The following is a 14,609-nucleotide window of genomic DNA, read 5'->3' as shown; positions in this document are numbered from 1 at the left end:
CGACAAGAATGCCCGGTGTAGCTATCTAGTATACATTGCGTATAGTGTATACTCTCTCTACACTCTGTATAGAAACATCCACACCGAGACGGGATGTGGAGGACAAGTCAGTGTTAAACTTCATCCTGATTCCTCCTTCCCAAACCCTATGCAGGGCTGCTCATTCTGTCACACTTCTTCCCTAGCCTGTAATGCCATGAGGTGTTTTCTTCTACTTTTGTGCTGGAGTCCGTACTACTTGCAGTAACACGGGTTCATCCGCACACTGTGAAACACCCGCCAACAATGAAAATCCCGGCGGTTGGGCAACTGGACTCGATGGAGCACAGACTTCAGACAAACACGAGGCCAAAGTTACACTTTTTTTTCCTAAATTTTTGGTCTCATTTCTTTCTTACTTTTACTGCGGCTCTCTCTGGTCGGGTTGGTCTGGTCGCTGGTGGTGTGACGCAGTTTTTGATTGCATCGGTCTGTGCCCAGTCTCGGCCGATAGATTTGTATAGAGTTAATGGCCCAGAGTTAGTATAATGACTATTGGCATTATCACCAGTATTGTGGTTTGGTTTTATGCTTGGTTTATGCTGGAATAGATTTATTCGATTCAAGTGATTGTAGAAAACATAGTGAGGAATTGTAAATGTATATCTGTTAATCAAACGATATATGAACTGCAAATGAGCCAATTGCAATTGTATATTTATTCAAAAGGCTTTAGAGCACTTGCTGTGGATATATATCTGATGGCTTGTAAGTATACAAGCACCGTAAAATATCATTGAGAATTGGTTTATCCTGCCTGGAGACTCAATTCAGAGACATCCATTTTATTCATCATCATATATTCTTCGTATATCTGACCACTCTATATATATATATGCAATCCAAATCTAAGCTTCCAAGTTCAGTTCCTCCAAAACATGGTCTAGTTTCTCCATCAAGATCTCGTAGTTGATGGCGTCCTTCGTAAATTCGTCACCTGCGACCGCACCATCCAAAGTCTTGATGGCAGGGTCGCGTTCAGCCTTCTGGTTTGGCTTCCCAGGCGCTGCACCGTCCACTGTATCTGCAGCAGGTGCGTCGCTGTCCTTACTGGGAATATCCAGTCCCTCAAACCCCTTAGCAAGCTTAATCAGGTCTTCGTCCGCAGCACCAATAGCAGCCTTCTGCCGCACCTCCTCTGCCATCATCTCGCCAATTCCAGCATCATCGAATCTCAGCCTAAACCGTTCATTGAGGTAGAAGCGAATGTCATCCAGCAATTCAATAGTGTCGGTTTCTTGTCTCCCCTTGATCCGAGCTGCTGACTCCTGGATCAGCTGCGCAAATTCGGGCGAGTCAATGTGACCTTCTAGTCGATAGGCCAGGAACCGAGCTGCAAACGTTTCCAGTCGTTGAACCCGTGTTAACCAGGCAGCGCGCATAATTGCATATATATCAAGGTCATCCTCCTCTTTAACGCCGCGAGTCTTTGCAGCTTCTGCCTGCGACATGTCACCACTTCCAAGAGAGCTGATGACAATCGCGGCCTTGGTCTTTAGCTTCTCGATAAACAGCATATCAGCTGCGAATAGAACATCAACCGCAATATCCAGGGAGAAATCGGCTTTTTCGGTATAGAGGAACGTCAGCACGATCTCAAGGACATCAGCAGAGCAGTCCACAGGGATGATGCTCAACTCGTCCTTAACAGACGCCTCCCGGAAGGTCGAGGAAAACATGGCATTGAAAAACTCAGACCGAAGAAGCATTGCTCGATGGCAAGGAAAAATGGTTGACTTGGGCTTCTTGCCTTCCTCAACCTCTTCGGGAAGTTCATCAGCTCGTAGCAGAACATCTGCAAAAGCTGTGTTTCCGCGATCCCACTTGACATCATCCACCTTGGAAGTCTCAACAACCACCTTATTCCCAAGGACGTTCGCCCGGAACCATCCCTCCAGCTGTTCTTGGCCCTTGGAAACTTCAATTGTTCTTCTCTGCCTGGCCATTCTCCTGTCTCCGCTATCCAGTATACTATCCGTTAGAGTCTGGATTTCGAGATATTTGGCAATCTTGTCAATACCCGCAAAGACTTCCGACTCAGTAAACCCAGTCCCAGGCCCGCTTCTCAAATCGCGAGGAGCTTCTCCAAAATATAGATATTTTATCGCTGTACCAAAGGCTTCAGGTGGGATGGTGCTGGGCAGTTTCCATGTCGACGTTTCGGGGGCATCTTCGAGTTTCTTTTGGAAGTAAGGAGACCGAGCTGCCAGTATAAATTTATGCAAAGAGAGAGAGTCATCGGCCGCAGTCACTAGGATATCGGATGTCTCCGGATGATCCCGAGTGAGAAGCGAGGTTATGTGAGCAGCCAGAGGCTGGAGAGGATCGGTGGATTTAGAATAGTCATATTCCAGTAGTAGATTTCGTATACGGTCATTCAAGGCGTTATATAGACATCTGCAAGGAGTTACATGTCAGCCACAAATAATCAGGGCTTGATAAGCGGGGCTCGAAAGCAGTACCTCTCGCCCTGAAAGGTATCTCGTTCACACAGCGCCCCCGATTCAAGAAGAAGCTGAACGGCCTCGAAATGACCACAAAGACTAGCCTTTGGTATTCGTATGATCTCTCGTCAATGCACCGAAAATAACACCCAGGGCGTGGCAGGTCATCCGCAGAAGCAAACTCTCGGCCCACACAGCTGGAATTGACTTACCAGAATCAGTGGAGTATAATCATAGGGGTCACGGGCATTAACATTGACCCCTTCAGAAATCTTTTCCTGGCAGACTTTCAAATCACCAGTCCGACAAGCGGCGCACAGCTCACGAAACGGCTCACTAAGATCAAGAGGGTTGTCGTCCTTGATGGTGCCCTCCTTGATCAATTTCTTTTCATTGTGCAAGCTGACTTCCAGCTGATCCTTCCTCAGAATATTCCGTTCAGACATCACGAAACACCTTGAATCGATGGGCAGAATGAAAAGTGCGACTTGAACGTTGCGGAGTGCGGGACAGAAACCGTTGGAGATGCTTATCGATAAGCAAGATCACGTGGGGTAAATGTTAGTGCCACCCGACATGAAGTCACAGCTTCGAGTTCTGCCAACTCGACAGACACAGTGTAAAGAAAGAAAAAATGGAAACATCTTGAAATTCTTTATACTCCCATGCAGGTCTCATGCAGACAGTAGTTGATTGTATTGGAGTGACACATCCCACACTCTCACACTGCCAGACAGCAAATAATTGGTTTCCAATGCAACTGGTGATGGGCGCGTGGTGTCACCGCCTGGCCCTCACCGCCTGCAGTATCCGGGATGGGGCCAATGCTCACGGCGTTGCTCAGCAACGGTGCTGCAACTAAACATCCCAGGCTTCTTTGACCGTGTTGCATGTCTTCAATACTTCTCTGGATCTTCCTCTCTGCTTCATGTCCATCCCCCCGACTCGACTGTCCACTACTAACCAACAGGTCCAACTTTTCCACCATTATAACCGTAAATGAGCTAGACTCATCATCAGATTGAACGCCCTTTCTTCCCGACTATACCCCCTTTCTTTCTTGAAGACAAATTTATCGGTGGTTCAATCGACTCGACTGCCACAATGGCAATTGCATTGGCTGAGGCAGACAAGTATGAGGTGCTGGAAAGGATTGGTAAGACGCCTTCCATCATAACATCTCCCCTCATGGCGAGCGAAGCTAATGTATTTGTGTTCAGGTTGTGGTTCCTTTGGAATCATTCGCAAAGTGAAGCGAAAGACCGATGGCTTCGTAAGACCCCACGATGATGACTCGATGAGTACCATGATAGCTGACAAGAACACAGATCCTTTGTCGCAAAGAAATCAACTACATCAAGATGTCCCAGAAGGAGCGCGAACAGCTCACCGCCGAATTCAATATCCTCAGCTCCCTCCGGCACCCGAACATCGTCGCATACTACCACCGAGAGCATCTCAAGGCAAGTCAGGACCTGTACTTGTATATGGAATACTGCGGAGGTGGTGATCTCGGTATGATCATCAAGACTCTCAAGAAGTCGAACAAATACGCAGAGGAGGAATTTGTGTGGCGCATATTGTCACAACTGGTCACCGCTCTATACCGTTGCCATTATGGTACGGATCCAGTGGAAGTAGGATCGAATGTCCTGGGCCCTGGCCCAAGGCCTTCTGGTCTCAAAGGGAAGCAGGCCCAGATGACTATCCTACACCGTGACTTGAAGCCAGAAAACATCTTCCTGGGTAGTGACAACACAGTCAAACTCGGTGACTTTGGTCTGTCTAAGCTCATGCAGTCCCATGACTTTGCTTCAACATACGTTGGCACTCCCTTCTACATGTCACCCGAGATCTGCGCTGCTGAAAAATACACACTGCGCTCCGACATTTGGGCGGTCGGTTGCATCATGTACGAACTTTGCCAAAAGGAGCCCCCCTTCAACGCCAGAACGCATATCCAGCTTGTTCAGAAGATCCGTGAAGGGAAATTCGCTCCTCTGCCGGACTATTACTCCCCTGAGTTGAAGAACGTCATCGCAAGCTGCTTGCGCGTCAACCCGGACAACCGTCCTGACACTGCCGCCTTGATCAACCTCCCCGTCATCCGCTTGATGCGAAAGGAGAAAGAAGTCGTCGACCTCGGTAGAACACTTCGACGACGTGAAGAGGCAGCGCTTCAAAAGGTTAGGGATATGGAGCAGACCTTCGCAAAGATTGAGAAGGAAAAGCAACAGGTGAAGGCCGAAATCGAAAACACTGTTCGCAGAGAGTGGGAAGTGAAGGCTAGACTGGAGATTGACCGTCAGGTGCAGAGCGAACTGGAAAAGCTTCGCAAGAGATTCGAAACCGAGGTCAACGACAGAGTTGCGGCGGAGGTTGAAAAACAGAAGAAGAATAGCAACAACTTCAGAGACGACAGTGGATCCCGACGTTCCCAGTCTTCCAACCATGGAGATGACACGGATTATCCTTCAAGCACCGACATCACCCAGCTGTCCTTGGAATCCCCAACTGCCAATGCAGCCAAGCCTGTCAAGAAGGAGACACGGACCCCCTTTAATCGTTCCAAGACAGTGGTCGATTCGCCCGTTGACGTGCAGATGGCCGAGCCCTCCCCAATTTCCATCGCATCTCTTTCTTTGTCGCCGCGTCGTACTTCAGGCGCAGGGTCGGGCAAAAACATTTTCGCAGAGGCAGAACGGCAGAAGACGAAATGGGAGCCTACTCTAGCATACTCCGATGATGAAGATGATATCCCCGACTTGCCCTCCCCTACTCGGCCCAAGGTGAAGCCTGATCCTTTCAAGGCACCTTCCCGGCCCCTTCTCCGACAGAACACAGCTGCTTTCATGCAGAAACTGAGCACCCAGCCTCCGCTTTTCCCCTCAAACCCCTCAAGGCTTCCTCAGATGTCGGGAGGTGGCCAGCCTGAGCTTCCCCAGCGAGAGTCCAAGTCTAGATCTCCTCACCGACGCCTGTCCAAGATTCCATCTTCTGCAAACTTGGCTGCAGATGCCGGATCCCCCACTCGCAAGTCTGGAGTGAAACAGGTCCCAACCAAAGCCAACGGTGGCGGTGAAGAGATGTTCAAGGCTGTTATGCAGCGCAACATGGGCGGCAGAACTCTGGTAGAACTTGCACAAGCAAGAGCCGGTGGTCGTCCTATTGACGAAGTCAAGAGGGCCTCCAGCGACTCTCGCAGCACAGCATCCTCTAATTCCTTGAAGTGTTCAGACCGAGAGCCACCAGCTGTGTGGGATCCAGAGAGGGACGAGATGCCGAGTCCTTTCCTGGCCCGAGGCAGAAAGGTCATCCGTAACTTGAGGTAAATCAACCTCGGGGTTTCATGGGTACCTCTCACTCCTACTTGAAAGTCTTTAACTCGATACACTCAGGATTATATGTGGATGAACATTTATTTCTTTTTTTCTTTTGTTCATCGGTTGATCCGTGAGAAACAACTACCACAGCATGAAAGGCGCTTCCACGGGCATTTGGGTGTTTTTTCCTGACCGGCGTCTCTCGCTGCTTTATTCGCCTTTCTTCGATAATCGAAATATCTTGGAGTTCTTGGCCTGGGTGGTGTGCATTGTCAAAAGCGAGCTCTTCCAAGCGAGACTTGGGAGACTCGAAGCATTTGCGTCTACGCCAAATACCAATTTGACTGAGACTCTACCCCATTTATCATTTCCTTTGTTGTTATGCCGTGATGTCCTTGTTTATTCATTGTTTTTTGAAACGTCAGGCACCCTATATTTGGGATAACTGTACACTTATTTCTTGCATTTGACTCTGGTGTCAGTGCGGCGTTTTATTCCCTCTTGGTTCCCCTTCTGGATACCAAATAACGCATTCTTCTTTATTCCGACCTCAGTCTCTCGCTCATTTGTACATTTCCTATTTTCTTTCTTTGGTTGACTTCGAATGGCGTTTAATGAATGGGTACTTGGGTTGGCGTGTTAAGGGAGGTTGGTCGTCTTGTACATACAAATTTTGCTATCTTATTCCATGGGGTTGATAACGCAATCCCGATATCTAATTCGATATCTCTGGGAGGTTTCCAATTTCTTGTTTTACTTTGACCAGTTCTCTACACGGAGTATTCGCCTTTGTTAGCTGAGACCTCTTAAGTAATGCTTTACATTCTGATTCGTATCTTGAAGATGATAATTATACATTTCTGTACGCCGGGTGGCAACCTTTTAAACGCCTCATTCTAGCAGAAATCGTCATTAATAACACAATCGGCGCAGTTTATGCTTCTTCATCCTCGACTTCCTCGATCTGTACGGATCTCAGTTCTTGGTTGAATCGCCTCTCTTCCTCCTCCAATGATCTCTGGTAACTGTCATCACCAGTAGCGGGCTTATTGGTATTTGCGTCTTTTTCTGCTTCCATAGCTCTGGCTTGGTATCCTGCCTTTTCAAGCTTGTCCATTTCCTCTGGTTCCAGTAGCTTCCCTTGTCCTTTGAGTGCATCCTGTTTAGCCCTGACAGCAGCAGGGATGAACTTGTTGATAGCTTCCTGGCGTAGGTTCCTGACTTCTGGCTGGGCTTCGTAGACCGCTTTGGATTCCACCACTGGCGGTCTCGATGGTAGGGCATGAGGTCCCTGGCTTCCAGCATGCTGCGAATCTGTCTCCGGTCCTCTTCTCTTCTGGTATTGTCGTGGAATAGGCGGGGGTGTGTCCCGGGGCATGGGTATCCTCCGCACCTCCTCATCCGTCTCACTACTATCGCTGTCTTGTCCGAAACGGCTATGTTCATTCCTCCGCCTCTTCCCGAGTACACCATCGCCATCGTCACGATCTCTAAAACCACCGCTGTGGAACTTGGGCGCCTTGTCGCCCAGAGCTTCTCTTGCTTTCTGCACCGCCCGCAGGTCCTTTTCGAGGGCTTCTAGGATCTGCTCTTCGCGTGGCCGCAACTTTTGCCCGGACTGTTGCATTTCCTTCAGGTCGTTGATTTGCCGTTGGATGCGCTCGGGATTGCGACGGCCTAGTTTTTCATTTCGGCGTGCCAGCGCCTCTGCTTTTCCTTTTTTCAAGCTCTTTTGTTTATCTTGTTTCCGCTGCGCCGCGGCAGGGTTCACGGAGCGTTCCTTATCTTTCGCCATGGTGATGTGTGTCTAGCTCTTTTCCCTAGTTGTTCGCCTGTTGTAGATCGTGGGCTTTCGCAATGTCGATCGGGCCGCACCTAGTTATGCTGGTAGACAAATTCTAGCGTCGGTTTTTTGGATCCCTGATGCAGTGATTGATGGAGGTTTTCCGTGAGGGGGTGTGTCGGGCAGCTTCTGGCGGTCTAGAGCTCTTGCAGCAGACTAGACAGGCGACAGAAGGATTGGGGATTTCTCACAGGTTGCTAGAACTGCAAGGTGCATGAAGACCAGTAACCGTCTTTTTCCCCCCTCTGGCACGAACCTCCGCGATCGCCAATAAAGAGAAGGAAAGCGTGTGATGAATTTGTGATGTATGTAGCCTCACGAGTTGGGCAGCCCTGTTTTTTTGGTCTTCGATGGGGGGATTCTCTGCTCTCTTCCAGGTGCTGTCGATTCTCCCGCGTCAGAAGCTGGTCGGCGCGAACGGGTGACGGAGGAGGCGACACGATGTTTCAAGAGGCGCTGATGCGACAGAGCTTTAGCTGCTGGTATCTTGGCTTGGGAAGATTTCGGAAATGAAGTCGGTTTGTAGTAGTTGGAGGTGAGTGGTTATTTGGGTGGAGGATCTGCGGAGAAATGGTGGAAAGGAAGCTGCTTTTTCGAGGTCAGGAAGAGTGAAGAGATTCGGGACGGGCGGAGAGGATGCAGAAACGTCAAGAAGCGACCACGCGTTTGAGGGTCAATTAAGGTGATGCTTTGGTATTATCGAGAAGATCAATTGGATGGCTTTATTATCCTGGTAAAATGAGGTATCTATCCAAACTATCTTGTTGTTTGGTGTTTAAGTTGTTTCTCCGCCATGAGTGAATATATATCGCAATCTTCAACGAACAGTAGAGAACAAGGATAGAGGAAAGAGTCGTAACTATTCCATTTACCTATTTGAACCATGTAACTAAAAAAAATCCATCACACAACTGCAGAATCACAATCTCATGCCCCTCTCCTCCATTGTCTTCCGAGGCATCATCCTGGAGCGTTCCTGATCTGATCGTCTCTCCCATCCTCGTCTCCCGGCGTCTCCTCACACCACCATCATTATTATTCCCTCTTAGTCCACTTCGATCATTCCCCTCTGTGTAACTCGACCGGTTCACGAGGCGAAAAAACGCAAAGCCGCCGCGGTTGCGTTTTTGCCGCTGTGCTTGAGATTACTCTTCCTTCGTCTTCCTCACCAACGGCTCTTTTCTTCCGCCATCACCGCCCCTCCTTCTTTTTCCTACTCGCCCTCCTCCCAAATAGCATCTGGAGTTTCTATTCTGGGAGGGGAGACTGGATAATTGATTCAAAATAACTCCTGGATATCGCTTGGGTTCCATTTCTGGCCGGACAGAAGCTTCGCGCCCTACTCTCCCTTTTCCTCTCTTCCTCTCCTCTTCTCCTTTCCGCCGTTCTCTTCTCCCCCTCTCCTCCCACGTTCATCACCATGAACTTCGGTCCGTTCTGTCTCCTCACATCGAGATTGATCGGCGCTTCCTAGACCAGTCGCGGTAGGAGTATGTCTCTGCCGGAACCAAATGTCCGTATCAGCCTCGATTCCCGACACCTCGCTTGGCCTCACCTCCTCCGAGATCCAGATCCTCCGACAACAACAGCAGATTGCGCTTCAGGGTGGTCATGCTGGCAGCGGGATTTCCAGGGGCAGAGGGACGGGGAGGACCAGCAACTCAAGTTCGCGCGCTGCCAGTGCGGCCAGCAGTCATGGCCGATTGCTGTTGGATCCTATGAGTCTCAGGGCGCTTTCGTTTCAGCTGGATGGTCTGCAGGAACAAATCCGGAATCGCATCGATTATGTACGTTTGATGTCTCCCTCTTTTCATTTTATATTCCCTCAGATACTCTTCTTGGGACCTATTGTCGTCGTGCGAGTTTTGTTCTCCGTCATCTTGCTCCACCTAGAATGCTGTTCTGTGCGCCTGTGGTCCTTGCATAACACGCATCAACCCGATGATCTCTTATCCGTTTTCTAACATGGAACACAGCTAGAGGAACAAATGAATATATCAATCCAGAATACCTACGATCGCGCCGGAAATGTGGTCCACAATGCGGATGTTGAAATCGCTCGCACCCGTTCAATTCTTGCCTCAGTTGACGACTTGGAAAATGAGCTTGCCAAAATCGCACATATCAGAGAAATCGTGAAACAATACCGTGGGAGAATCGAAAGTCTTGATCAGCGTCTTGACCAAGCTGCTCGTCGCAGACATTAAATCACATACTCTACTTTTTTACCGCTGCCATGCTTTCGAAACCACCGGATTGTCATCGCTTGATACTTTCGTCCCATTCCTTTACCCCCTATGAAACTATGCAACCTCTTTACCTTATTGCCCTGGAGGCCTTTACATACCGAATGTTTGCGATTCTTGGCCGACTGCTGGATGGTCTTATTGACATCTCATGCCATTTTTTTAACCCCGATACCTCGCACGAAAAACCACTCAAATGTCTCAACCCCAGCAAAGAACAGAAAAAAAAAGTAAAAAAGTTGGAGGGGGCACGTTGAGTTTATAAACTAACACTGTCCTCACGGACCTTGCTTTGCAGCTTTGTATAGCTGTGGCATTTTATCGCATCTTCCCAAAGGAAGATATTGTCTATGCTCCTCCCTTTTGATTTTACGGATTTGGATAGGATCGTTGTATAAAGACTTGGATACCTGCCTCACGGCCACGTTGAATCTTTTGAAACCGCTTTATCGAATCGAAACTTATCGAATCGAAACTTGCCAGGAATAGCAGGGTGTTAATAGCGTTGGAGTTCCAAGCTGATTTATTTTTTTGGGAATTTTTGGTCGCTCACTGATTTCGATGCTTTTTGATACCTAATAGCACCCGCGACTTCATTCCATTTATGAGAACCACGGTCGATTCGTTTTATGATGTTGGTTCTGTTGTCTCTTGCAATGTTGCGATTCCCCAATCTGCATCCTTTGTCTATCATGCTCGGTTATGTTTTACTGCGTGTATGCCTTTTATATGAATATGTCATGAACGTCATGTTTTCATAAACCACAGCCAATTTTGCATTACTGTCTGCAGCACAAATGATATTTATACACTGAGATTGGCTTATGAAATCCTCGCCATCTCATCTTTCTTTCTTGAATAATTATTTGCTCTGATGTGTAATTGTCGATCATTCTCTTTGTCAATTTTGAGATTACCAAAAATCTTGATGGAATCAGCACGTCCCCTTGGTAAGCTGACAATAGACGGGGCATCCATCTAGAGCGGCTTTCGACTCTATCATTTTGGATTTTCGGCATCCCTGTCGTTATTATAGCCGGCATCAATCCTCGGTTTTCCTGCCGGGGTTTGAGCATGCCTTTCCATCCCGATTACCACCCACACCTGATGGACAGCAAATTTTGGGTGAACCATCACCCAGTGCAAGCGGTTCCAGTATAGTTGATGGACCTTCTAGAAAGAGCTGGAACAGGAGGTAGATCATGACGCCGTGTTTGCCAAACTTGCAAATGAAGTAATCACCCTTGGAAGGGTTTTGACGCCCAGGCTCACCGCCACTTCAAGGAAAACCGGGAGGCCACATCGAGACACAGTGTCGTTTTAAAAGTGGCGGTAGCAGAAATTGCTACAACTGCAGCCGAGCCGGCTCTCTTTTGGCCCCTGGTAAAAGCAACAGTCAGACTCCATGACGTTTGTCGGAGATGGGCAATGCACGAATTCAAGTCTCTGCGGTTCGCTGTTCTTCTTGTTGCTTTTCTTTCTGCCGTTGGGGGAGTCTTTTGCTACGCTTTTCTGTCTGAGGAAAGCGTTTCTCTGTCCCACAGGTTGTGCAGCGAACGACCCGTACATCTGCCCATGGCTTCTTGCGGCCACGGCTTGCATTCCTTGTTTCCTGGGTGCAACTGACTTCGGGAATAAGAAGCGTATCACAGCGTTTGCAATATGATCTTTTCACTTCTATCGGCAGCCGGAGTTGTGACTTCAATGATACGCCACGCATCTGAGAAATGAATACCCGGGATAAATGTGGTGAATGTTTTGAAGTTGCTGTTTGATTCACGGTATCTTGCGTTTCTTCAGAAGAAATTCTAGGCATTACGATATGGGGTACAGTCCGCGTCACATTTGGTGCTGAGTTGTTGTTCCCATCGCTGGTGTTTTGGTCGACGCTTTGCTCTGACTGCTTGGATTTCGTTGCAGATTGTAGATAGTTGGCCGCATTATGTAGATAGCTCAACCGTGCCCGTAGATGACTATTCACACCCCCCGCAGAGCCTTTTTTGCCTTTATTCTTTGCCATCTTGTAAATTAAAAAAAAAAAGTCGACGATTCGCACGAAATCTGGACCAAAATTGAAGCCTGTTGGCGCTAACCGAAGGCGGTATTGTTGTTGGCGGCTCAGCTGGAGTGACTAATCGACATGTCACGGGACCGTGGACTGTCCATCCTTTCATCCCTCGCAACCGCGAACTTCACTCCGTCCCCATCGCCTCTCCTCCCACCCCATCCTTTGTCCGCTTTTCAATTTATCCTAATTGTTTGAAAGAGGAGACTTGTGAATTGTCTCGTCTTTTTTACGTTTCCCATCCAACTCCCAATCCCTCCCCCGATATCAGACTTCTTCGGCTTTGTTGCCTTAGGAGAACGCGCCGCGACGACCACAGTTTTCATCCATCCAACTTTTCTCGCCACCAACAACCAACATGTCTCACGAGGAAGATCTCATTGACTACTCCGACGAGGAGCTTCAGACCACTGATGCCGCAGCTACCACTGCTGCCCCCGCCGCCAATGGAGAAGATAAGAAAGGCGACTTGACCGTCAGCGGTGGCCGCCCTGACAAGAAGGGAAGCTATGTCGGTATTCACTCGACCGGTTTCCGCGACTTTCTGCTCAAAGGAGAACTTCTACGTGCCATCACCGACTGCGGTTTCGAACATCCATCGGAGGGTTAGTTGATCATATTCTTCCCACAAGCATCCCTCAATTGCTCCAAGTTCCAACGTCCGTCCATCTCCGCGGGGGATTCATAAGTCGCGTTTGGCCACCTATATCGTTCGAGCCTGCAGGCGACATGAGGATTGTCTGCAAAAAGTGAATAAGCAGAGCCGCGTTACCGCATGTTGCTTTTGCTTCAACAAACCTCATGGCGAGACTACCCAAGAAGATCAACAACATCCCCCGAAAAATTGCCACGAGCAAGGTTTCTGGGAGGATCGTGGTGCGTTGATAGAAGGCATGGGGCTTTGGTCACCATTGCCCGGGCGGTAAACGTCCTTGTGTCGACTGCAGAAAGCTCCTGATAAGGGGGTATTGTATTGCAGCAGTTTCTATTGCCGATTTGGTGGTTTGGTTTTTTTGATCCCGGTAGAAGACTCTGCATCGCCTGCTTCGTCTTGGTGACTCCAGGGGATGGACGGACTTTGCGACGCGGATTGCTTTTTCTTTTTTCAAAATCTATGGATCGAATATCAAGTCTAACATGCCGTTCCGCCTTATTACAGTCCAGCAAGTCTGCATCCCGACCGCCATTTTGAACGTCGATGTTCTTTGCCAGGCCAAATCTGGTCTCGGAAAGACTGCTGTCTTCGTCTTGACCACCCTTCACCAGCTTGAACCCGTTCCTGGAGAGTGCTCCATCCTCGTCATGTGCCACACCCGTGAGTTGGCCTACCAGATCAAGAACGAGTACGCCAGATTCAGCAAGTACCTTCCCGATGTGAAGACCGCTGTCTTCTACGGAGGTACCCCGATCCAGAAGGATGTCGAAGCTCTGTCGAACAAGGAGACCTACCCCAACATCGTTGTCGCCACCCCCGGTCGTCTGAATGCTTTGGTTCGCGACAAGAAGCTGTCTCTTCGCAACGTCAAGGCTTTCGTTCTTGACGAGTGTGACAAGATGCTGGACCAGATTGGTAAGTGCCATTAGCATATGTATGACTAGAACCACGCTCACATTTTGTTTCAAGACATGCGCCGTGATGTCCAGGAGATTTTCCGCGCTACCCCCGCCGACAAGCAGGTTATGATGTTCAGTGCCACCCTCTCGCAGGAGGTCCGACCTGTGTGCAAGAAGTTCATGAGAAACCCGCTCGAGGTTTACGTGGATGACGACACTAAGCTCACTCTCCACGGTCTCCAGCAGTACTACGTCAAGCTCGCTGAGTCTGAGAAGAACCGCAAGCTGAACGAGCTTCTGGACAGCCTTGAGTTCAACCAGGTCATCATCTTCGTCAAGAGCACACTCCGTGCCAACGAATTGGACAAGCTGCTGCGCGAGTGTAACTTCCCCAGTATCGCTGTGCACTCTGGTGTCAGCCAGGAGGAGCGGTGAGTTTCTATTTGAGGAACACCCATTTCACGTCGCTAATTCTATATAGTATCAAACGTTACAAGGAGTTCAAGGAGTTCAACAAGCGTATCTGTGTTGCCACCGACGTGTTCGGACGTGGTATCGATATTGAGCGTATCAACTTGGCCATCAACTACGACTTGCCTGCTGATGCCGACTCCTACTTGCACCGTGTCGGTCGTGCCGGTCGTTTCGGTACCAAGGGTCTGTCGATCTCCTTCGTCAGCAACGAAGATGACGAGAAGGTCCTTAAGGACATTGAGAAGCGATTCGAAGTTGCCCTCCCGTATGTATTTCCAAATCTCGTGATTTGAACACGCAAGCTAACAGTTTTGTAGTGAATACCCCGAGGGTGGCGTTGACTCCAGCACTTACATGGCATAATCGGTGAATCTACTTTGATGATCAGCAAGATCTCGATGCCACTTCAGTTCCATTTCCGTGTTTTTTCTTTATAGCTTTTTTTCTTATTTTTGGCGTGATGGCTCGGTTGTGATTTTGTGTCCCCCAGTGTCTTTTTCTCGCTTCTTCGAGGCACCGAGTGAAATGTGATGGAAGGGATCAGAGACATCTGGAGGAAAAATGTATTCGGTCATAAGTTAATTTTCTTACCGTAAATGCTGCCTTCTGTAGTAGTACTGT

General features: G+C 48.8%; 6 protein-coding genes across 6 annotated transcripts; 3 read left to right on the top strand and 3 right to left on the bottom strand.

Annotated features, from left to right (window-relative positions):
- Positions 1-718: 718 nt before the first annotated feature.
- Positions 719-2,976, bottom strand: ASPWEDRAFT_35828 (ankyrin repeat and BTB/POZ domain protein). Its single transcript, XM_040834304.1, has 3 exons — positions 2,696-2,976; positions 2,502-2,587; positions 719-2,436 (listed from the first exon to the last, which is right to left on the bottom strand). Exons 1-3 carry the CDS (start codon positions 2,927-2,929, stop codon positions 888-890), a joined length of 1,869 nt encoding a protein of 622 aa, XP_040691895.1. The 5' UTR covers positions 2,930-2,976; the 3' UTR covers positions 719-887.
- Positions 2,977-3,587: 611 nt separating this feature from the next.
- nimA (serine/threonine protein kinase nimA) lies at positions 3,588-5,815 on the top strand (the record flags this gene model as incomplete). The annotated part of the gene is made up of 3 exons (XM_040837116.1): positions 3,588-3,639; positions 3,704-3,756; positions 3,812-5,815. 3 exons carry the CDS (start codon positions 3,588-3,590, stop codon positions 5,813-5,815), a joined length of 2,109 nt encoding a protein of 702 aa, XP_040691894.1.
- Positions 5,816-6,740: 925 nt separating this feature from the next.
- ASPWEDRAFT_48522 (WW domain binding protein 11) lies at positions 6,741-7,601 on the bottom strand (the record flags this gene model as incomplete). The annotated part of the gene is made up of 1 exon (XM_040837115.1): positions 6,741-7,601. One exon carries the CDS (start codon positions 7,599-7,601, stop codon positions 6,741-6,743), a length of 861 nt encoding a protein of 286 aa, XP_040691893.1.
- Positions 7,602-9,160: 1,559 nt separating this feature from the next.
- Positions 9,161-9,856, top strand: ASPWEDRAFT_48521 (uncharacterized protein; the record flags this gene model as incomplete). The annotated part of the gene is made up of 2 exons (XM_040837114.1): positions 9,161-9,436; positions 9,626-9,856. The coding sequence occupies 2 exons, from the start codon at positions 9,161-9,163 to the stop codon at positions 9,854-9,856; spliced, it is 507 nt and encodes a 168-aa protein (XP_040691892.1).
- A 1,296-nt stretch (positions 9,857-11,152) lies between these two features.
- On the bottom strand, positions 11,153-12,117 carry ASPWEDRAFT_314624 (ribonuclease P Rpr2/Rpp21/SNM1 subunit). The gene has a single exon (XM_040833550.1). It carries the CDS (start codon positions 11,913-11,915, stop codon positions 11,334-11,336), a length of 582 nt encoding a protein of 193 aa, XP_040691891.1. The 5' UTR covers positions 11,916-12,117; the 3' UTR covers positions 11,153-11,333.
- A 201-nt stretch (positions 12,118-12,318) lies between these two features.
- ASPWEDRAFT_48520 (ATP-dependent RNA helicase SUB2) lies at positions 12,319-14,351 on the top strand (the record flags this gene model as incomplete). Its single annotated transcript, XM_040837113.1, has 5 exons — positions 12,319-12,565; positions 13,120-13,530; positions 13,585-13,945; positions 13,996-14,253; positions 14,306-14,351. The coding sequence occupies 5 exons, from the start codon at positions 12,319-12,321 to the stop codon at positions 14,349-14,351; spliced, it is 1,323 nt and encodes a 440-aa protein (XP_040691890.1).
- Between the last annotated feature and the right edge of the window lie 258 nt (positions 14,352-14,609).

The sequence above is a fragment of the Aspergillus wentii genome (genome assembly GCF_001890725.1).
Source record: "Aspergillus wentii DTO 134E9 unplaced genomic scaffold ASPWEscaffold_2, whole genome shotgun sequence".
NCBI classification, from domain to species: Eukaryota; Fungi; Ascomycota; class Eurotiomycetes; order Eurotiales; family Aspergillaceae; genus Aspergillus; species Aspergillus wentii.
Note: the sequence above shows the minus strand (reverse complement) of the source record. Positions and strands in the feature narration are given on the sequence as shown.

Excerpts from the sequence above, each read along its gene's own strand:
- ASPWEDRAFT_314624 (XM_040833550.1), bottom strand. The coding sequence starts at position 11,915 with ATGGCAAAGAATAAAGGCAAAAAAGGCTCTGCGGGGGGTGTGAATAGT.
- ASPWEDRAFT_35828 (XM_040834304.1), bottom strand. The coding sequence starts at position 2,929 with ATGTCTGAACGGAATATTCTGAGGAAGGATCAGCTGGAAGTCAGCTTG. Across the intron at positions 2,588-2,695 it reads ATTATACTCCACTGATTCTG|GCTAGTCTTTGTGGTCATTT; the intron begins GTAAGTCAATTC and ends CGAATACCAAAG. Across the intron at positions 2,437-2,501 it reads GATACCTTTCAGGGCGAGAG|ATGTCTATATAACGCCTTGA; the intron begins GTACTGCTTTCG and ends AACTCCTTGCAG.